At 41.9% G+C, this 23041-nt stretch overlaps 1 protein-coding gene and 2 long non-coding RNA genes across 4 annotated transcripts in view; 1 reads left to right on the top strand and 2 right to left on the bottom strand.

Annotated features, from left to right (window-relative positions):
• lamc3 (laminin, gamma 3) overlaps positions 1–23041 on the top strand; it is a 121438-nt gene that overhangs the window by 35623 nt on the left and 62774 nt on the right. For both annotated transcript variants that reach the window (XM_041059177.1, XM_041059176.1), the window contains exons 5-6: positions 1820–2008; positions 3074–3191. In XM_041059177.1, the coding sequence (XP_040915111.1) occupies positions 1820–2008; positions 3074–3191 (307 nt within the window). The remainder of the gene's footprint in view (positions 1–1819; positions 2009–3073; positions 3192–23041) is intronic.
• On the bottom strand, positions 11963–12332 carry LOC121195603. The gene is made up of 3 exons (XR_005895494.1): positions 12306–12332; positions 12143–12217; positions 11963–12017 (listed from the first exon to the last, which is right to left on the bottom strand). It is a non-coding gene; the product is annotated as an uncharacterized LOC121195603 (long non-coding RNA).
• Positions 21486–21930, bottom strand: LOC121195602. The gene is made up of 3 exons (XR_005895493.1): positions 21818–21930; positions 21640–21717; positions 21486–21552 (listed from the first exon to the last, which is right to left on the bottom strand). It is a non-coding gene; the product is annotated as an uncharacterized LOC121195602 (long non-coding RNA).

Genomic DNA, 23041 nt, shown 5'->3' with positions numbered 1-23041 from the left:
CATACGTTCATACAGAATAACAGTAAACATCATAGGTTACATCACATTTTATCAGATGTTGCCAGAGTAAACATGAATTTGTATCACTGAAAGAAATGCAACAGAAGCTCAGGCTGGTTGTTGACAGCACTGCCACCTGGCTAACGGGTAGCCTGACCAGCAGTGGCAGCACAGCTAGCTAGAATGAAATGGATAGAGTGGATTGGAGGTGAAAAGTAGAGCCGGCTGGTCCTATTTGTGCTCTAGTTGCCCGCCAGTGCCAATCAGAACTGAGTCATGCTGTAGTGCCTTTCAATGTGGAGTGTCAGTTTTTGTCAGATTCTGTTGCCCCATGGGCAGAGGGATTGCAGATGTGATAACAAGGGACTCAGCATTTGTCAAGTGATGCATGTTGTGTTCAGAAAGCTACTCCCAGCAGTGCAAAGGCTGGTTCCTGCATTATCTTCTCATTTCATCCATCAGACCTAAAAATTTCAGGACAGATGCTTAAAGCTGCACCAGTCAATGTTTTTGTATTTACAGGGGTTCAGATTAACATGTGAAAGGAGTCGCTCGTAGTGAAGAACCCACAGAGGATGACATTGCCATTCTCCTCACCTCTCTAAGCTCATTGTTGTAGTTTAGGGGCCCACAGCTTTACTGTTTCAGTTCATTTTCACTGCTCTCGTCAGAATCGTATTCAGATGCTGAGTGCAGCAGTTTTCAGCTCTGATAACCCCGCTGTACACAGCGTTCGACGAGCTACGTGAAAAACGAAGAAATTTGACACTTCATTAAGTAGTTCTGTTATTAACAGTGTGTTACTGGGATCAGCAATCGTAATATAATTTCAAATCCTTGTAACATGTCACTGTAAGGTGTATCACTGCTGCCCAGCACCTAAGAACAGACAAAAAACTTAGCAACATAGTGAAGCATTTAGCAGGAGTTGGTAGAGGTGAAAACAGGGCTAAAAGAGAGAGGAGATCATACTTAGATCCACTAGGTGACCAAAGACATGACTCTGTGTAAATGCTGCTTTGTGTCGGTGAACATCAACAGCCAGTTGTTTTCTGCCCATGTAGCCAAAGGATTAATTAATGCGGGTTTATAATGTAATGATGATTAGCATGTTTCTTAATTACAAAGGATACATGCAGGTTTTTCTAAGACTGTGTGAACTTATTTACTAATTAGAATTTCATTTATGCCAATTAAAGCCAAATGAAACATAGAACTCTTTATTGTATCTCGTTTAAGTTTTTCCACCACCAGTCCCAAGTTTGTACATTACGTTTCAAAGTGACTAATAATAATTTGTTATCTTTCGGAAAAAGGTGAACCCTTCCGAGCCTCTTTAATAACAGGAAGGAATAATCGTATAGTTATTGCCAGCACAACAGACAGCTTGATTCATAATAAAATGGGCAATTTCACCTAAATCCCCCCTCAGGGCAACTGGTAAACTAAGGAGGGATTTGATGTGAGGGGTATGAGAGCTGCGATGGTGTGTTATCAGCTGAGTAATTTGCTCTTGTATAAACATGAATTACTGTTATCTAAGTGCCCCCTGACAGCCGATTGGCTCCTCATTAGGCCTGTGTGAAATGAGATTAGCAACGAGCCTCTAAATTATGATCCAATCCCAGAACACATAATCTCTCACACATATACCCTCCCTCTGTCTCTCCCCTTTGTCTATTTCTGTCTTCGCTCTCTTTACCTTGTTGTCTCTTCTGCCTACCTCTTCCCCTGTGGCTGCTCTTTCCTCCTCCTTCACGTCTCTCCTCACTTGACCTCTTGCTCTTTGTCTCTCTTGCTTTCCTTCTCTTGCTCGCAGAGTGTAACTGCAGTGGGAGATCAGACGAGTGCGTGTTTGACATGGAGCAGTATCGCAGCACTGGCAGTGGGGGGCGCTGTGTGAGCTGCAGAGACAACACTGATGGGCCCCACTGTGAGCGCTGCAGAGAGAACCACTACAGGAAATCTCCTGAAGAACGCTGCCTTCCCTGCAACTGCAATATCAATGGTAAACTGCAGATATAAAACCCTTAATTGTTTTGATAATAACTTAAGAACCGTAATTATAATCCATGCCAACATCATTTCTCCCTACTTTTGTCTTCCCTGTAATGAGCAAATTTGATTATGGTTAAATTGGAATGCTGTGTTGGCACAATGAGGCGCCATAAGCAAAATTTAGCTACAGACAAAAAGGACTCCAAGGATTAATTGTTGCAAATTTTATGGCCAAATGTTTTTAAATCATTAATAACACTGCATTAATATTTAGTCTAACCCATCGACTACTCAACTGCCAAACCTTGCCTAAGAGTAGAATCTTTTCTATTTCATAATTCATACAATCCTGTTCCTCTCATGTCTTGTACAACTCATCAGATTTATCCTCGCCTTAGTTTCCCAAATGACCATTAAAGAAATCTATGACTTTACTCAGCCCTGCTGTTGTAAATTGATCCAGCTGACTCTCTGAACGTTATCAGACTCAGTGCTCATTAAACACAGTCTGATTTTAGGTGAAGAGACATTAAATGTTTGGGCTCCTAATTACACCATCCTTAAGGTGAAGAGAGAAAACCAGAGGGAGAAATGAACAAATACATTAGCTGTCTTTTCCTCTGTGTTTCCTAAACAGTGTAAGGTGATTGCACAGAGCTGTTGGAGTCCATTATATTGATCAAAGGTTATAGCAGACTCCATCAGGCTTCCCTTTTCTCTCATGTCCACAGTACCCCATCTAGTCTTTTTTCTCCATTAACTAAAGCTACAGTATGTCAGCTACGGTATTGCTACAGTGTTATACACAGATCTTCCAAGCTCATCTCAGGGGTTTTTGAACAAGGAATACAATAACGGGTGTTCGGTTACCCCTGCCATGACAAATTATTAATGATGAAATGGATCAGTATAATCCATTTCGTGTAATTTACCAATAACCTTTATGGAAAGGGAAGTTTTCAGTTTTCTTGAAAATAGTCCTCTTCTGTACCCTTTGTCCTCCTTCTCTATGTGCACTCTTTACATTCTCTCTCTTTTTTTTCTTCTTGCACGATCCGTCTGCTGTCGCTTTCAGGCTCAGTGAGCCTGCAGTGTGATGTAGAAGGAAGGTGTGCGTGCCGAGTTGGCGTGACAGGGGAGAAGTGTGACACGTGTCGAGCTGGCTTCCACTCGCTTGGTCCTGGTGGTTGCAGGTGAGCGACACCCATAAACGTCATAAACACAGATCCACAGACAAATTGACACATAGGACACACAAACACAAAGCAAATGTTCAAAAGATAACAGAATTAAAAATTAACTAAAGATATGGCACAGAAGCAAAAAGGAAAAACATCTAACTAGAACAGCCGAGCAGACAAACTTTAACGAATATTTCCTATTTTGCCATCTAACTTCCGCCAAGCCTGAATCTATCAAATTACAAAGCAGCAGTAAACAAGAGGATTCTCATTTCTCTATGTGACACCAATGTGAATTAGTGGCCTTCTTATCAGTGTGTGCCAGGATGTGCCAAATACAGTGTCAAACCACAAACAACAGGTCTAACAGCCTAGACTGCTATAATTTTCCACATGGAAACATGAACTGGGAGTAAATCAACATTTCAGTTTAATCAAGATTTCAACAACAATTTCAGTCTAACTCAGAACTGGATATTTTATTCATTCAGTCATTCATGCTTTCTGTAAGTATATGTGTTAAATATCTAGGGGAAGCACACGTTCATTATAACCAAGTATGATGTAACTACAAAGTTAAAAACAGATTTTAACCATGGATCCACAAACTGTTAACTATGGTTTGATGTCTGCGTGTCATGTGGGGGGGGGGGGGGTTCGCTTGTAGTGACAAACACACAGAGAATTATCAGCAGACTCTGCAGTTCCCCTCAACTCAACAGAGCTTTTCTATAGCTCTTTTCTTTGTTTTTTTTTCTTGCACCAAAACCAAATGTTTTCTATATACTTGTGTTTTGCCTCTCAGAGGTTTAGCCTCAATTTACAGCATATTTGCATTACCACGGTGGTTTCAGTTCAGCTCATTAACCTGTGAACGGTTAAGTCAATCAGAACACTACTATTTGTTCCTCTAATCTGTCACGTGGTCAGTGTTTTGGATGGTCACCCAGCTGTCCTGACCAACAGGAGAGCAATATCTGGTGTTTGAAGATCCTTTAGAACCAAGCCAGAGACCGTGTGGTCTCCTCCATCTGTTACCATGGTGACTCCAACCTTGCTGCCTTCAGAAACTTCAGAGAGAACAGCTTTAGCTGCAGCCAACCCCAAGGAGAAACTTAGCCTTAGAAACTTCTCTGCTTTCCTCCACAGATAGTTGAGTGCTTAATGCTTTATATTTAAGGTTAGTGTGGTCTCGTTTTACATAGCCTGCAGATTCTCGTGTTTATTTGGTTTCACTGACCAAAATCCACTTCATCACATTTCAGCTCTCACCAACTATTTATTAGTAGGCTATTTGCAGATCTTTGCTAGTAATACTTTCTCATTCCAGTGCTTCACTTCATTAGTGTCATTGTACTATTTAGCATGTAGTCAATAAATGCCTTTATTTACTTAAAGACATATTGTTTAGTGTTTTCTTGCAGAGACAAACTAACCACTGATTGGAAAAATATCTCACAATTGTCCAACTGATGGTTGATTGCAGTTGCTCTCCATTAATCAAGTTGGTACCCTGAATAAGAACAAAATTAATACATCTGTTGAAATATTGATTTTCTGTATTTGTACTTATATTTTGATCATTTCATTATTCTACAAGAATAAGCTCAGTGAGTTGAATTGATTTTAAGATAGGCAGAATTGCCTTCGCATCTAAGAGTGATTTACCTCTGAGGCTTTGCACGCTCACACAGTGTTTCTCTGCACCCTTTGTTGCAGCTTGCAGATGCACTGACCTGCTGCATACATTTTGGTGATGAAAAGCAAATTCCAACTTTTCTAACCTGAGTGATCTCTTGCTAAGTGTGTGTGCATCTGAGCCTACATTTAAATGCATTTTATAGTGCATACTGTATCTGTGTGTGTGTGCGTGCATGTGAGAAGTATGTTGTAGTATTTATATTCATAAGAAGTCCATCCTAGCTCTCCCTGACCCCCCTCTACCTGCCAAGGGAATGCTAAGATGTGATGGTGCTGAATCGCATATCAATGACTGGTGCTAAAATTATTTCTACCACTGCCTAACTGTGGATACTGTGACACCAAGTAGTGGTCTGACTTTTAAACAGACAAACAGACATTGAGTTTTTGCTTTGACGGACAATGTAGATGAAAGGTTTTGATATTTATTCTTATGACTGTAAAGCTGCTCTGATAAATATTTGCACATGAACAACAGATCTAATGACTACATATAATGCAAAAGGGTTCGCTCAAAGTGATGAACTCACAGACAATTACCAGACAAATACTTTTTCTCAGCTCTGCTGAGCTTTTTAGCATCTCTCTGCTAATTGTTCTGTTTTTACAGCCCCTGACTTTAGGCGGCTTTTTTAAGCTAATAGCTGTCTTTTACATTCAAGAGAGGCACTACAGGAAATGTTTGAGGTCATCAGCAGTCAATAGTGTTATTCTTTTTAAATTATTTTTGTTATATTTGGTCAGTTGCATAGAGGGTCTACATCTGTAATGTTCAACATTCCTGTGTTTTAGAATGATAATTAAAACTAGACAATTTCCCTTTGGGAAATCGCGAGAGTGGTGCATTGCACCGCTAGTATAATATTGTGTGTGTCTTTGCACTGCTAGTATTGATACCAATGCATTCTTGTATAAGTATATCTGTGTATCTATATGAGTGAGTGTCTGTGTGTGTCTGTATGTGTGTATCTGTGTGTCTGTGTGTGTGTGTGTGTGTGCGTGTCTGTGTTTGTGTTCCTCTGTCAATCTTGTGCGGGAGCACCGCACAATATTGACTGTGGGTGTGTGTGTGTGTTTGTCTGTGTGTGCCTGAGTGGGTCTGAGTCAATACTGGGTTGTGCTTCGCACAACCCAGTATTGACTATTGTGTGTGTGTGTGTGTGTGTCTGTGTTTGTGTGCCTCTGTCAATATTGTGCGGTGCTACCGCACCGCACAATATGGACTGTGTGTGTGTGTAAGTGTGTCTGTGTCTTTGTCAAAACCCTTATAGTTCTCCTACAGTTCTAATTACAAAGACAGAGAGACATAGAGTTATTACAGGGAGAGAGAGAGCCACAGCTCTTGCAGTCACGGTTGCCATGGGGATGAGCTTTCCCTCCGCTGAGGCAGCTCACAGGTGCTCTGACGAGCTCATTTTCGGCCGAATCGGGCCTGCCGAACAACTGCTATCCATGGAAAAACAAAACATGGTATCGCTAAACAAACTGACCCATCAAAGAGAGAAGGCTTTAAGGAAGACCTGAATCTATTTTTTATGGTCCTACTGTCTAAAATGTGGATTTTACAGCAAGTTTTAAAAAGGGGGATTTTCTGCTTTTCTCCAAAAATCCTCTTCTCAATTAACATTGGAGTCAATGGAGCAGTTGAGAGCTCCTCTTGCCGCTAAAAGGCACGCCAAAGAAAAACCGTAAATCCTACAGAAAAAACGAACACATTGTGAGAGAGAGGACAAGTGTGGCTACAACTTTGGAGAATTTCACTGCTCTACAGTGAAATTTGTGGCCGTAGTCGTCGTGTAAAGAAAAAAATTCAGAGAGTTTTTTGAAAGCCTCTCCACTCTAACCTCCCACTCTAGCCCGGAACATTCCGCAATACACACTCATTGTAAACCCTGATTTTTTCCAAATTCACTGCTGATCAATTAGGGCTCACAGTTCAAAAACTACACAACTTTTGAAAAAGTTGAATACACCCCGAATACACGAGACTTGTGTCTACATTTTACAGTTTGAATGGTGTTTCTAGGTGAAAGTATGCCAGAGCAGTTGATGTTTGAAAAAGGGGGAGAATTTGCGACTTTTTGGAAAATTTCCCATTCATTCTCTATGGGAAATTTTTCGCAGTTTTTTGCGAATAACTTTGCGAAACGTGAATATTCTGGAGAACAAAATACAAGCACACCGAGTCCGATCGAGCCGCACGTTTTGATGTATCATTTGTTAGTATGCGCTCAACGGTGTGGGAGGAGTAGCGAACCGAAAATTGGGAAGGAAGAAGAAGAAAAAGAAGACTAGACAATTTCCCTTTGGGAAATCGCGAGAGTGGTGCATTGCACTGCTAGTAATGTTGTGTGCTTCGCAAAACCCAGTATTGACACTATTGTGTGTGTGTGTGTCTGAATGTGTTTGTGTGCCTCTGTCAATATTGTGCGGTGCTTCTGCACTGCACAATATTGACTGTGTGTGTGTGTGTGTGTGTGTCTGTGTGTGTCTGTGTTTGTGTTTGTCTGTGTGTGCCTGAGTGGATCTGTGTCAATACTGGGTTGTGCTTCGCACAACCCAGTATTGACTATTGTGTGTGTGTGTGTGTGTGTGTATATGAGTCTGTGCGTGTGTCTGTGTTTGAGTGCCTCTGTCCTGTGTGCCTCTGTCAATATTGTGCGGTGCTGGCGCACCGCACAATATTGATTTTGTGTGTGTCAGTCTATCTATGTGTGTGTCTGTGTTTGTGTTTGTCTGTGTGTGCCTGAGTGGATCTGTGTCAATACTGTATGTGTGTGTGTGCCTGTGTGCCTCTGTCAATATTGTGCGGTGCTACCGCACCGCACAATATTGACTGTGTGTGTGTGTGTGTGTCTGTGTGTGCCTGAGTGGGTCTGTGTCAATACTGGGTTGTGCTTTGCACAACCCAGTATTGACTATTGTGTGTTTGTGCGTGTCTGTGTTTGTGTGCCTCTGTCCTGTGTGTGTCTGTGTGTGTGTCTGTGTGTGCCTGAGTGGGTCTGTGTCAATACTGGGTTGTGCTTCGCACAACCCAGTATTGACTATTGTGTGTGTGTGTGTGTGAGTCTGTGTGTTTGTGTTTGTGTGCCTCTGTCAATATTGTGCGGTGCTGGCGAACCGCACAATATTGACTGTGTGTATGTGTGTGTGTGTCTGTGTCTTTGTCAAAAGGGGGCTGTGCTACGCACAGCCCCCTTTTGACTCCTATAGTTCTGCTATAGTTTTAATTACAAAGACAGAGAGACATAGAGTTGTTACAGGGAGAGAGAGAGCCACAGCTCTTGCAGTCACGGTTGCCATGGGGATGAGCTTTCCCGCCGCTGAGGCAGCTCACAGGTGCTCTGACGAGCTCATTTTCGGCCGAATCGGGCCTGCCGAACAACTGCTATCCATGGAAAAACAAAACATGGTATCGCTAAACAAATGACACCGTCAAAGAGAGAAGACTTTAAGGAAGACCTGAATCTATTTTTTATGGTCCTACTGTATAAAATGTGGATTTTACAGCAAGTTTCAAAAAAGGGGATTTTCTGCTTTTCTCCAAAAATCCTCTGCTCGATTAACATTGGAGTCAATGGAGCAGTTGAGAGCTCCTCTTGTCGCTAAAAGGCCCGCCAAAGAAAAACCGTAAATCCTACAGAAAAAATGAACACATTGTGAGAGAGAGGACAAGTGTGGCTACAAGTGTGGAGAATTTCACTGCTCTAGAGTAAAATTTGTGGCCGTAGTCATCGTGTAAATAAAAAATTTCAGAGAGTTCTTTTAAAGCCTCTCCACTCTAACCTCCCACTCTAGCCCGGAACATTCCGCAATACACACTCATTGTAAAGCCTGATTTTTTCCAAATTCACTGCTGATCAATTAGGGCTCACAGTTCAAAAACTACACAACTTTTGAAAAAGTTGAATACACCCCGAATACACGAGACTTGTGTCTACATTTTACAGTTTGAATGGTGTTTCTAGGTGAAAGTATGCCAGAGGAGATACTGTTTGAAAAAGGGGAGAATTTGCGACTTTTTTGAAAATTTCCCAGCCATTCTCTATGGGAAAATTTCGGCCGGTTTTTCGCGAATTTCTTCGCGAAACGTGAATATTCTGGAGAACAAAATACAAGCACACCGAGTCCGATCAAGCCGCACGTTTTGATGTATCATTTGTTGGGGTGCGCTCAACGGTGTGGGAGGAGTAGCGAACCGAAAGTCGACACGGAAGAAGAAGAAGAAGATGAACCGCAAGAACAATAGTGTGCATGCTTTGCATTGCACACTAGGTACCTCTATAGCTTTGCTATAGAGGTGCCTAGTGTGCATGCAAAGCAATGCACCACTAACTAGACAATTTCCCTTTGGGAAATCGCGAGAGTGGTGCATTGCACTGCTAGTAATGTTGTGTGCTTCGCAAAACCCAGTATTGACACTATTGTGTGTGTGTGTGTCTGAATGTGTTTGTGTTTGTCTGTGTGTGCCTGAGTGGATCTGTGTCAATACTGGGTTGTGCTTCGCACAACCCAGTATTGACTATTGTGTGTGTGTGTGTGTGTATGAGTCTGTGCGTGTGTCTGTGTTTGAGTGCCTCTGTCCTGTGTGCCTCTGTCAATATTGTGCGGTGCTGGCGCACCGCACAATATTGACTTTGTGTGTGTCAGTCTGTCTATGTGTGTGTCTGTGTTTGTTTGTGTCTGTGTGTGCCTGAGTGGGTCTGTGTCAATACTGGGTTGTGCTTCGCACAACCCAGTATTGACTATTGTGTGTGTGTGTGTGTGTGTATGAGTCTGTGCGTGTGTCTGTGTTTGAGTGCCTCTGTCAATATTGTGCGGTGCTGCCGCACCGCACAATATTGACTGTGGGTGTGTGTGTGTGTGTGTTTGTCTGTGTGTGCCTGAGTGGGTCTGTGTCAATACTGGGTTGTGCTTCGCACAACCCAGTATTGACTATTGTGTGTGTGTCTGTGTGCCTCTGTAAATATTGACTGTGTGTATGTGTGTGTGTGTCTGTGTCTGTGTCAAAAGGGGCCTGTGCTACGCACAGCCCCCTTTTGACCCCTATAGTTCTGCTATAGTTCTAATTACAAAGACAGAGAGACATAGAGTTATTACAGGGAGAGAGAGAGCCACAGCTCTTGCAGTCACGGTTGCCATGGGGATGAGCTTTCCCGCCGCTGAGGCAGCTCACAGGTGCTCTGACGAGCTCATTTTCGGCCGAATCGGGCCTGCCGAACAACTGCTATCCATGGGAAAACAAAACATGGTATCGCTAAACAAACGGCACCGTCAGAGAGACAAGACTTTAAGGAAGACCTGAATCTATTTTTTATGGTCCTACTGTCTAAAATGTGGGTTTTACAGCAAGTTTCAAAAAAGGGGATTTTCTGCTTTTCTCCAAAAATCCTCTGCTCGATTAACATTGGAGTCAATGGAGCAGTTGAGACCTCCTCTTGTCGCTAAAAGGCACGCCAAAGAGAAACCGTAAATCCTACAGAAAAAGTAAACATATTTTGAGAGAGAGGACAAGTGTGGCTATAACTTTGGAGAATTTCACTGCTCTAGAGTAAAATTTGTGGCCGTAGTCGTCGTGTAAAGAAAAAATTTCAGAGAGTTTTTTTAAAGCCTCTCCACTCTAACCTCCCACTCTAGCCTGGAACATTCCGCAATACACAATCATTGAAAAGCCTGAATTTTTTCAAAATCACTCATGATCAGTTGGAGCTCACAGTTCAAAAACTACACAACTTTTGAAAAAGTTGAATACACCCCGAATACACGAGACTTGTGTCTACATTTTACAGTTTGAATGGTGTTTCTAGGTGAAAGTATGCCAGAGGAGATACTGTTTGAAAAAGGGGAGAATTTGCGACTTTTTTGAAAATTTCCCAGCCATTCTCTATGGGAAAATTTCGGCCGGTTTTTCGCAAATTTCTTCGCGAAACGTGAATATTCTGGAGAACAAAATACAAGCACACCGAGTCCGATCGAGCCGCACGTTTTGATGTATCATTTGTTAGTGTGCGCTCAACGGTGTGAGACGAGTTACGAACCGAAAGTCGGGGCGGAAGAAGAAGAAGAAAAATCCACAGAATAACAGTAGTGTGCATTGCTTTGCATTGCACACTAGGTACCTCTATAGCTTTGCTATAGAGGTGCCTAGTGTGCATGCATAGCAATGCACCACTAACTAGACAATTTCCCTTTGGGAAATCGCGAGAGTGGTGCATTGCACCGCTAGTATTAATACCAATGCATTCCTGTATAAGTCTATCTGAGTGTGTATCTATCTGAGTGGGTGTCTGTGTGTGTGTCTGTGTCAATGTAAGTGTGTGTGTCTTTATGTAGCTATGTCACACAATAGTGACAATACTGTGCTGTGCTACGCACAGCACAGTATTGTCACTATTGTGTGTCTGTGCAAATCTTTGACTACGTCCAGCACAGTATTGTCACTATTGTGTGTCTGTGCAAATCTCTGAGTGTGTGCCCTATGACTAAAAGCTGTGAAAATGTTGAATACCACATTGATTATTTGGACTTCATGTACATTGAATTGTGTTTCTAGGTTTACGTATGGCAGAGCTGTAGATGTTTAAAAAAGAATTTTTCATTTTTCATCCAGTCCCAATCATTTTCATTAGGAAATGAGGATTGCCAATGCTATGATACTATGATACAATACTATGATACCACAATGATACAATGAATTCATTTCACCTCCTACCATTCATTCTGTGTATCCATCTGTAGTCTTTGTCACAAACTAAACATAAACTTGAAACATAATTAGCAATTCAACAGCCATACACCGACATTTTGCAACACAGATGAACATTTTATTTTTTCCAAAAAGCTATACAGTAACCTTTTTTTTTTTAACAAAGATGAACTTAATTTTTCCAAAAAGTGATAAACTAACATTTTGCAACACAAATGTTTTTTCCAAAAAGTAACAATCTAACATTTCAGAAAAGATGAACTTAATATTTTTTTTTCAAAAAGTAATAAACTAACATTTCACAACAAAGATAAACTTGTTTTTTCCAAAAACTGATAAACATTTCACAAAAGAGATGAACTTTTTACAAAAGACGAGCATAGGAGGCCGTCTTCGTAGAGCTCTTCATCCTGAGTCTGCTGTTGTTCTTCCTAAAATATTAAAAACATTATTCATTGAGTCAGGTGGGTTGAAAGTGTTGTCCAAGCATGTATTTACACATACATACCTAAACTGACAGTATAAGATAGAACATAAAATGTTAAATGTCCCTTACTTCTCTGCTGCTGGCTTGATGTCTTCAATGAAGAGTGACTTGCTGCAGTCCTCTGGAGGTCTTCTTCCTGGGTCACTGTTGTTAGATTTAAAAGACAAATTAGTTTAAAAGACCCATGTAAACATTTTAAAAGAAAATTACAATTTCATGTAATATTACATACCTTATTTTTGCTGCAGTCTTCTGGTTCTTCATCTTCCTGTAGTTTGTATAATTGAGAGATTTAAAAGACAATTTAGTTACAGGTTTCAAAGACTGATATAAACATTTGAAGAGAAAGTTTAAAATTTTATGAAATATTACCTTATTTTTGCTGCAGATTTCTGGAGGTCTTCTTTCTGTATCTTGTATAATTGAAAGATTTAAAAAACAAATTGATTACAGGTTTCAAAGAATGATGAAAACAGTTGAAGAGAAGGTTGAGAATTTAATGAAATATGACTTCCCTTTTTTTTTTTTGGTTGTCTTCAGTGGAGAGATTTGTTGAAGTCCTGTGGAGGTCTTCTCACTGGATCATCCTATAAAACAATGACATCATCATTTAGTTTAATCACTCAATGCACACGAATAACTTAAAAAAGGAGACATACTTACTTTGTGATGCACCTGGTTGACATGCAGCTCGGTCTTCATCTTAGCTGGATGTACCCCTTCCTGAAAGACACTCCTCACCCCAGCAAAAAATAAAAGAAACATTGCATGCAATAACAAAAACACATGATTGCTTATGTAAGCTTAGCTTAGCTAATGTAACTAATTACGTTAGCTAAGCTATTACATTACAGCTTAAGTTATCTTATACATGTTGTTCTCATTATCAAAATAGATAATGAGAAGGACATGAAATAAGATATTACAATGTTATAAAAATAAATAAATAAATACAAAAATATTAAGGAAACTTAGCATAGATAAATATATAAATACATAAATAAATGTTAAGGAAACTTAGCAAAAAAATATGTTAAATGTTAAATAAATAAATACAAAAATATTAAGGAAACTTAGCAAAAAATATGTTAAATGTTAAATAAATAAATACAAAAATATTAAGGAAACTTAGCATTAATTTAAAAATTCTATGACAGTACACCTTACATTATCTTACACATGCCGTTCTCATCATCTAAATAGATGATGAGAAGGACATGAAATAAGATATTACAATCTTAAATAAATAAATAAATACATAAATAAACGTTAAGGAAACTTAGCAATAAATTATGTTAAATAAATAAATAAATAAATACATAAATACTAAGGAAACTTAGCAATAAATTACAAAATTCTACTGTTTTACAGCTAACATTATCTTACACATGCCGTTCTCATCATCTAAATAGATGATGAGAAGGACATGAAATAAGATATTACAATGTTAATAAATAAATAAATAAATAAATATTAAGGAAACTTAGCAATAACGTCCTACAATACATCTTAAATAGTGACCCAGTTGTTCTCATCATCTCAATAGATGGTAAGAAGAACATGAGAAAATAATGCTGACCCCATTCTTAAATAAATTAATACACAAATACATACATACAATTACATTTACATAATGACAATATAAAAGCATTTCCAGCCAAGACGTGCCACTGTAACAACAAAGCTATCAAACAAAAACATTTACATATTAACAAATATATATATATATAAAAATACATACATAGTTCCTAAAAACTTAAACACAATCCTGACATAAATTACATCTAAATTAGCTACGTGTTGGCTGGAGAGGCTATTACTCAGTCAAAATACAATAAACCGGACTGTGGTAACTGTAATATGTTTGCAGAACACCTGATTGAAGACATTTATCTGAATTTGAAATATAAATGTGGTCAATGAGCGTGTTCTTTTGGGTTGTGGAATTGGTTATCAATTGAGTGTAACCTCTGGACTGAAAGAAATCTTTGATACTTTTTTTTCCTTTTGAAAGGAGGTCCTCATTAAAATCGCCACAAACAATGATGGGCTGGTGATTGAGCATGTCCAATGAGTCCAGGAGGTTTTTCAAATTTTGGAGAAAGATTCCCAATGCAAAATTTGGCGGTCTGTACACAGTCGCGATTAGAACTTTGACTGGAGCCTCAATTTTAACAACAAGAAACTCCAAATCACTGACCTGTTGCATGTACCGGCGAGGCTCTGCCTGGACATTGTCTCGACAGTACACGGCAACTCCACCTCCCTCTTTTTTGGCCATGTCCACACAGCTGTTGTAAGACAGCTGTCGGCTACGTGTGAACACGGTGTATCCCTCCAATTGAAAAATTTGGGCTACAGAAGACCCCGACAAATGAGTCTCTGTAAGGCAAAGCACATCTGCTCGTTGGAGCTCGTGATGTGCTCTCAGGTCTACCATGTGACACGGCAGGCCCTGAGTGTTGTGGTGGACAATGGTCAGAACCTTTGGAGTTTCTTTTACAGACTGTAAAAACTGTAACAATGGTCTACAGCTCTGGAAAGATGCATGATCCATACTTTCCAGAGCTGCTTTGATCTCGGGGTCAGCATAAATCTTTTTCTCATCAAAGTCAAGGATGGTGAGACCTTGGAGTGAGGTTGCGCGGCTGAGAGCGACGTACGCCATACCCGGTTCAAAAACACGCTTCAGACACACAACCGCCGACGCCATGGTCATTCCTTGAACTTTGTGGGCCGTACAGGCAAAAGCTAACTTCATGGGGAACTGCCGCCGAACAACCCCTTTCTTTTTACTTAGGCTCTCCTCAGATCTTTCGATGTACACCAAGTTATCTGAGGGACCTAAGATTTTTCGGCGGAATCTCTGTCCTGCTGTAGGATTGTCCAGCACCAGTCCAATCAGCTTGACGCCTTCTGGTGCTTTAGTTACAATGTGGCCAATGGTTCCAAATGTACCGTTCACAAGGCCGTCTTCCACATCTAAATTTCGGATCAACATAACGCGTACTCCTGGAGCAGCCATTATGTTGTCAGGCAGATCTCGTTTGTGTCCTTTAATTTCCCCAAACACAAACGTCATGCAGCCAGTTGCGGGGTCTTTTCTGAAATCCTGAGCTGCAATGCCAATCGCATCTTTGTGGAGGGCAGTTACGGTGTCGGCGTTGTGACGGTCTACTTCTTTGTTTGTGGCGTAGATGTGTAGACTCTGTGCTGGACAATGTTGACCATCAGCCACTGCCTGCGTAAGTAAGACCCTGTCTTCATCTAACAAAGGATCTTGCTTTTGCTTCACCCTGAGACGGTTCAAGAGTTCAGCAAAAGCTCGATCGTCTTTCTGTCGCATGATCTCCGTCAGGACCACCATTTTGAAGTTATCCTTCCAGAGATCAAACTGGGTCTCCTCGTACACACACAGTGGCTTGGCTTTACCAAGGGGCGGCAGTTGATAAAAGTCGCCTACAGCGAGGACAGACATGCCTCCAAATGGCTTCCGGTTTCCCCTGATCTGCTGAAATCGCCAATGCACGTAGGCAAAGAGCTCTTTGGAGACCATAGATATCTCATCGATGATGAGAATCTCAGCGTTGGACAGTGTCGCTCTGACTTCGTCCAGTGCATTCCCAAGACCTTGATAAGGTGGCTTCAAGGACCTTGGCAGTTTTAGGATGGAGTGCAACGTGTGGCCTGATATGTTAAATGCTGCTGTACCTGTGAATGCGGTCAGCAGCACTGCGGGTTGGGACATGTCTGCGTAGTCCCGAAATCTCGGGAGCTCGCGCAGAATTCTGGTTGCCTCCTGGTGAATGCACTTAATCACGTGTGATTTGCCACATCCAGCCCCTCCCGTCAGGAAGTAATAAAAAGGTTCTGGATCGTGGCCCCAGACAAGATCAAAGCACCACTGTCGAACGCTGTAGAAAACGGAAGCCTGAGTTTCGTTCAGACTTTGGTACATTTTCCTAACAAAGTCTGGACTCAACTCTGGAGCTTCTATCCTAATGATAGAGCTCCCCCTGTCCTTCCGAGTGTCAAATTCCGGGACATCTTCATTAGATTGGTCCTGATCTACAGGTTCACGCTCAGCCAGGCACTCCAGCCGGTCCACTTCGACTTCGGGCGCGAAAGAGTTCCAGGCATTCACGAGAGGACCGCACTCTTGAAGCTTTTTCAACGCAGCTTCAATATTTTTTCCTTTGCCCTCGTAACGTTTTTGGTTGCGACCCACGATGTCATCTACTCTCATACCCCACTTCACACCGCGCTTATAATACTGTTCGTAAGTGGGGTACGCTTCATCTCTCAGATCGTCGTCGAATCGATGTGGGAGATAAAGTTTCAGCAATCTTCTATAAAATTTTTCCGGAGTCTTTTTTTCAGAGAAGCGAGTATATCTAATGATTGCTGGTTTTCCTGTGGTTCTCTTAACAATATAGCCTTGATTATTTTGTAAAGGAATGGCTTTTTGGCTTTCCATCTGCTGGCCGTAGAGTACCCTGTACTCGGACGCAAACTCGGCCAGACACATACGCTCAAACTCTGCACTGAGAGGTCTGTTGGCGTATTTTTCAGGCAACCCCGACATCCATACGTCCTCTGACCCGGGTTCCATTTTCTCCAGTCTACCCATGGGGTGACTCATTTTCAGACCTTCTTCGTCGGTCTGAAGAAACACCACGGATCGGGAGCACCTCTTGAGGCGCAAGCTGCAGGTACGAGCTACGGCCTCTTGAGCGCTGACCTCTCTGTGTTTAGAGTAGGCCTGCATAATTTTTTTCATTTCGTCTCGCTCGTTGACGTTCGAATTTTTAACATCTTTGACGACGTTCTTAAGGAATTCCGTCATCTCGTGCTCCGGTTTGGACACATACGACATCATGTACATGATGCAGCTGTAGTCGTCTATGACGTATTGGATGTCCATGTTGGCGTTCCAGGCTCTAATTAATGTGGGATTGTAGGCATTAACCCAACAATCATTTGGATGGCGCCTCAGTATCACGACATGGCTGTTTGCCAGTAGCTCGACGGCATCGAAGTATTCATCGTAAGTTAATTTGCACTGGCAAAGCAAGTCTGTCAAACTACTGAACGAAGCGCCTGGATCCATAAGCAGATCTCTGAGCGGCTGGAGCTTTTTCTTGGCCGATTTTCGCTGTCTATCGAGGGACTTCTTTTGCTCCATTACGTGCGCGATGTAGTCTGCATCTTTTGGACATTTCTTTTGGAGGGTATCAATAGTGGGGGGCCTGGTGATGAATGTTTTATCCATCGGAAGTTTTGGAAAGCCGAACCTGCAGGAAACATTTCCCTTCTTACAGGACTTTGAATGTTTCCTGCTGTGCACCTGGACCTCTGACACTATTTTGTGCAGTTCCGGATCTGTGTCAGGGTCGGGCATTTTACAACTAATGTATCGATCGATAAATTCCATAACCGTTACATCGAGGTCGTCTTCAAATTTAGGCGCATTTTTAATCCAAATTAGCATGTGAATGTGCGGGCTTCCCCTGGCTTGGAACTCCACGCGGTAAAAATAATCCTCTACTTCGCCAATCGGTTGCGCCGGTGAGAGGATGAGGTTCGTCATCAGAGCGTCCACTCTTTTTTCAAACACGCGCATCACTGTTACGGGGTTGCTTCTTAAAATATCGCATTTGGCTTTCCAGTCTAAGTCTGAAAAGTCGCCTCGTTCGCCCTGCTGAGCTTTGAGGATCTCTATGACCTCAGGCCATCTCATCTCAGCAGCGGAGAAGGTGGCAAAAAATGTCGGTTTCCCAATTTGACGAACCATGGCGTGGACATCTCGAAGGGTTTTGTGCCAATAGGCTGGAGTGCCTCTAAGGGGCTGCATGAACCTGGTCGCATCTTGGTCCATAATGAGCCGTTCAAGTTCGTCCCTATTCTGGAGCATGAGATTATTAACCGTACGGCCGTCACGGGTTTTAGACTTTCCTTTACGCATTTGAATAGACATGCTATGCGTCGCGAGGTGAGTCTCTGTAACAAATTGCGCAAAGAAAAGATAACTCTGGTCACTTGCAAAGCGCGGATCTGCAGCAAAGAGCCGACAATTAAAGTACAGGCTCGGGGACAGGGAGACGGTTCGACGCTCATCCAATGTGTTCTCACCTGTCGGAAACTGCACAGGAAAGGCCATGGCCTCTAAGTTTGGTACGGCGAAAAACGCGACCGGTTGGTTGCCTTGCGCGGGTGCAACACTAAATATGCCATCGCCATACGAAAGGATTTCCTGTGCAATGTCGGGGGGCTGCATGCAAGTGTCCAGTGTCAGGCCCGGTCTCAGCTCCTCCTGTTCTTCGTCAGCGGCCGTGGTTTGCTGACGAGGAACCTCTAGCTGTTCTGGCTCATTTTCACTTTTAAACACCTCTTCTAAATCAATGTCCCAGTCTGCCTCTGGAATGTTCTCCTCTTCACCATGCAGACTGTCGAAAGAGACACTCTCGTCAACATTTATGTCCCTGTAGTCCGAATGTTGTTCTTTTAATTTAGCCAGGCCAGCAAGTACATTCTTCATGTTGACAGTATAAAAATGTTGGTATCCTTTGTACTGGATACGCCTTTTTAGTTTTACTTGAAGCAGCTGCGCTTCAGACCTAGGCCTTGGCAGACTGTTCACGGTTGCTTCCACCTCTGATGGAACGCAAACAACGGCTCCGTGAACAGCTCTCTGTTGGCCTTTTGGCAGAGCAACAATTTTCGCAAAAGGCAGGATTTTTGCAATCAACTGCCTTTCTAGCACATTAAGTACAGCCAATTCTGGGGGGATGGGCGCTAACTCCAAATTGTTGCAGACTGCCATGGGTGGCATGCATCCTCTGCTAAGGTGATTGTCGCAGGTATAGCATATCCACTCAGACAGTCTCTCTTGTGGCATAGTGCAAGGGGAAGAGCACTCGCTATCACAAAAATGAACAAAGTTTCCTGTCAAGCATGCTGCTGCCACTTTTAGGTTTTTGCTATATTTTCCCCTGTTACATGCTTTGACCTGATTTGGAAACATTGTTCGGTTACACACTGTACAAATATAAGTTGGGCCATGTCTAATAGATTCCCGAAAAGAAGCTATGGCTACTTCCATTACGGGATCGATCAGGGGCTGGGGACGGTGGGGGACAATTTGTCTGTATTTTCTTTTAATTTTGAGAGCTTTATGCATTTTGAAAAAAATGCAATTTACATTATCTTTGGTCAATTCATTCAATCTCTGCTGATTACGAAGAATACAGCGCAATCTAAATTGTGCATCATCACTATATCTCGCTTTGGCATTTTTCTTCTTTTTTTGCCTGTACTCCTGGTTGCATGCGTACCTTGCTTGCATATATGCTTTCTTATGTCTTCTAGCATCAAGATTAATTTTATATTTCTGGGACATAGATTTCTGTTTTTGAGTTCGAAAAGCAGGATCTGCCTTGTACTTTTCGGTGAAGCTTTTTTGCTTTCTGATTCGATAAAGAAAATCTTGGGAATATTTCCTTTTTTCTTTCTGAATTTTTTTCATTCTAAATCTTGAACACGTTGCATATTTGATTTTTTGACTTTGGGCTCGTTTTTTCCTTTTAAGTTCACATGACACTAGTGCTTGTTGCTCTGTTCTGACACTGGCTTTTCGAATGGCTTTTCGTCGCCGTTGCTTAGGCAGCTTTGAGACACTTGCTGATGAGAGGGGTGCCCTCGAGACATGTTCTGCTACAGGAGGGAGAACTTTCCTAGAGGCTTTGGCAGGCGGAAGGAGAACTTCACTAGGAACTTCACTAGGAACTTCACTAGGAACTTCTGGTGCTGGTGGGAGAGCTGTCCTGGATACATTTTGTGCCAGAGATGCATCAGGACGTTCTTGGGAACCAATGGCTTCGAATGACACCGGCACAAACTCATAAGTGGCAGAAGGTCCGCGATTTGCGAAGAGTTTGAGCAGGTGTTCAGCCAAGTCACTGATTTTTGAGAAGGTCTTCATAATTGCAGTTCCGTTGGGGTGAGGTAAGCCCACCGTGTTTCTTGAGTGTGAATCATACACACCATACATGCCTGATCGGTTGCGGAAAACTGCAATGCATTCTGGACTTACTATAATTAAAGCCAGATTGACTTCACCTGACAGACACTCTAACTGTGTGGCAAGGGGCAGACACCAATCCTGGTTGCCACTGAGTTTTACAAGTCCACACCTAATTTCAGGCATGTGGACAGTATACATTGCTGTGTCAGTCAGGACTTGTTTTGGTAATTCTTCCACAGTGAGATGGTCACTCTGGAATCTGTTCTCCAGGATGAGCTGTCGCTTTACACCTACATAAAGCGAATCTCCCTTTGCCAGCACCCTATCGAGGGCCGCAGTGTTAAACTGACAGCCCTCGTTCTCATACGCCAGAAAAGTCAGGGACATGCAGGTACACTGGTGGTTTCTAGAGAAGTCGCTGTACCTCATGTCGCTCTGACTATGACTGGCCCTAACACTTACATTAAACGGCTGAGTAACCTGAAATAGGGATAAATTATTATCATTATCATAAAGGTTTACTTTTAATTTAATTTTATCATATCATTATTACATCACTTGTTATTAGATTTATTATTAGTTATTAACATTAGTTGTAGTAATGACCTGTTTCATGTGCTACAATCATGAAATGAGTTTCAGCAAATGTGATTAATAGCATTTTACCTAGTGCAGATTTAATCAAATTACTAGTCACCCCTTGTTATCTTGAACAAAGTTTGAAAGAGAAATTTGTGCCTCCTACATCCCTAAGACTTGTCACACCTTTCCCTAAATGAAAATATTCATAAACATTTTAATTTATACTGCAATGGCAGTGTATTAAAAAAAAATCTTCTTTACATGTGTAAAGCGCTTTGAGACAATTTTGATTGTGGAAGGCGCTATATAAATAAAATTGAATTGAATTGAATTGAAATGTGAGTCAATGGCACAGAAAGGTTTTTTTTTTTTTTAATTATTAAAAGGCTTAAAAATGAAAACTAGTTTTGTTATGCATTTCAGTTAAAACCAAGAGCGCTCTGCCTCAAACAAAAACACTTTATGAAGCCAACGATAGACCCGAATATAAAAGTTCTTACTTTTTTAGCTGGGGAACAAGAGGTGGAGAGTCCATCATCGATGATCCAGGGCCAGCTGGTTGATGAGGGAAATGGCGTCTGGACGGTCTTTAATAAGAGATAACACCAATTAATATTTATATATGAGGCAACACAATACACCAAGTTGATACAAGAAAAGTTTCCCAAATGTATTTCAATAACTCACTGGCATCTGTGAACTGCAGAGAAAGATAATGCTATCACAAATGTTAAATTAAGCAGTTTTATGTAGTTACAGCTGATTTTACAGTAAATGTTCTGTGTTTGTCAGTTGTGGAGTAAATACCTTAGCTGGGCGAGGAGAGCGACGGGCTCTGGGTACAGCTGGTGAAGGGGGTGAAGGGGTCTTCATCCTGGCCGTCTGGGAAAAATAATAATAATTCAGTACAATAGAGACTTTAATGACATTATTGACTTGATTCAAGAGGAATAATATTTACCTTCGCAACCGGAGAACAGCAGGGGGTCGCTGCATCACCCAAACCACAGGACAACCTGACTGGAGGCGATCCAACCAGCTGTTGACACATGATAACAAACATGTTAAACTTCATGTCTCAGTGAAGACATTGTGTGTTCTGTGTGAGATTGTGTTTGTTCTGGCAGAAAGTAACATACGTTGGTCACTGAAGTTTGGGTGCGGGGGGGGTGTCCGTCCATGGTCCTGGACCGTCTCACCACAGGAACCGGGCTGGAGGGGGCGTCGTCCTCCAGTCCCCGTGACACCCCGGTTGGAGGTAATCCAACCAGCTGTTGACAGATGACAAATATATTAAAATTCAGACAGAGAGGACAGTGTAGTTATGTCTCCATGAAAACGCCATGTCAACTGTAAACACTGACGGTGTGTGCCAATTGTGTAACATACGTTGTTCACTGGAGACTGGCGGCTGTGGGGGCGTCTCTCCCTGGTCCTGCGACGCCTGGCTGCTGCCGGGGAGGCCACCTGCACGGTCAAATAAAGCATAGCACCAGTAACTGTAAGGAACAAGATGAAACTTTATAATACAGCTGAGAAGAGATGTCACACAATTTACCTTCTTGCCCGCTGGAGGAGACTTGCAGTCCACCACGCCACACAGGTCAGAAGGAGACACTTCCTCCATGGCACGAAGAGCCATGCCACTGAACCACTTTGGATTCAGTGGAAGGAAGGACTCCTCCTTCTGTGAAAGACACAAAAAAAGACAAAGACACATGAACATTTGTCTGGTTAAATACACAAAGTTTAAATACTCACCAGTTAACTTGAAGGACAAAAAAAAAAAAAAAAAGTTAGAAAAATAACTCACCCGCTGCTGAGCCACACTGGCCTGGCCGGAAACCTGCGACTGGTAAAGTTTAGATGACATATTTGATTAAATAGGTGCTTTTATAATTACGACTGTGAACCCGTTGAGAAAAATGTATTCATAAACACATGTAAACACACAAAATAGTATAAAAGAAAAACCTTACCTTGCTGCTCTGACCCACAACCCTCCACTGGAAGGGGTCAGGAGACAGTGGAGCACGTACCTCACCCTTCACAACCAGCTTAGGAGAGAATCTCCTAAGTGGCGGTGAAGGTGTAGGAGACACCTGGGGAGGTGGAGGCGGTGTCTCGAGGAACCAGTCCGTGGTGCTCCACAGCAACTGCGTGAGGATCCCCATCCCCTCACGGTCGGACAGATGGACCTGCAGACATAACAATAGAAACCCATTTACAGACAAAGTTCAACTGTAAAAAAAAAAAAAAAAAAAAAGTAGGTGCTGTTGACTAAATATTTCACATAAACACACAAGGAATTATTAGAATATTTCTATCACACATAGATATACTACTTACGCCGTCTCTGCTCC

This window comes from Toxotes jaculatrix, chromosome 16 (genome assembly GCF_017976425.1).
Source record: "Toxotes jaculatrix isolate fToxJac2 chromosome 16, fToxJac2.pri, whole genome shotgun sequence".
In the NCBI taxonomy this organism is placed as follows: domain Eukaryota; kingdom Metazoa; phylum Chordata; class Actinopteri; family Toxotidae; genus Toxotes; species Toxotes jaculatrix.
Note: the sequence above shows the minus strand (reverse complement) of the source record. Positions and strands in the feature narration are given on the sequence as shown.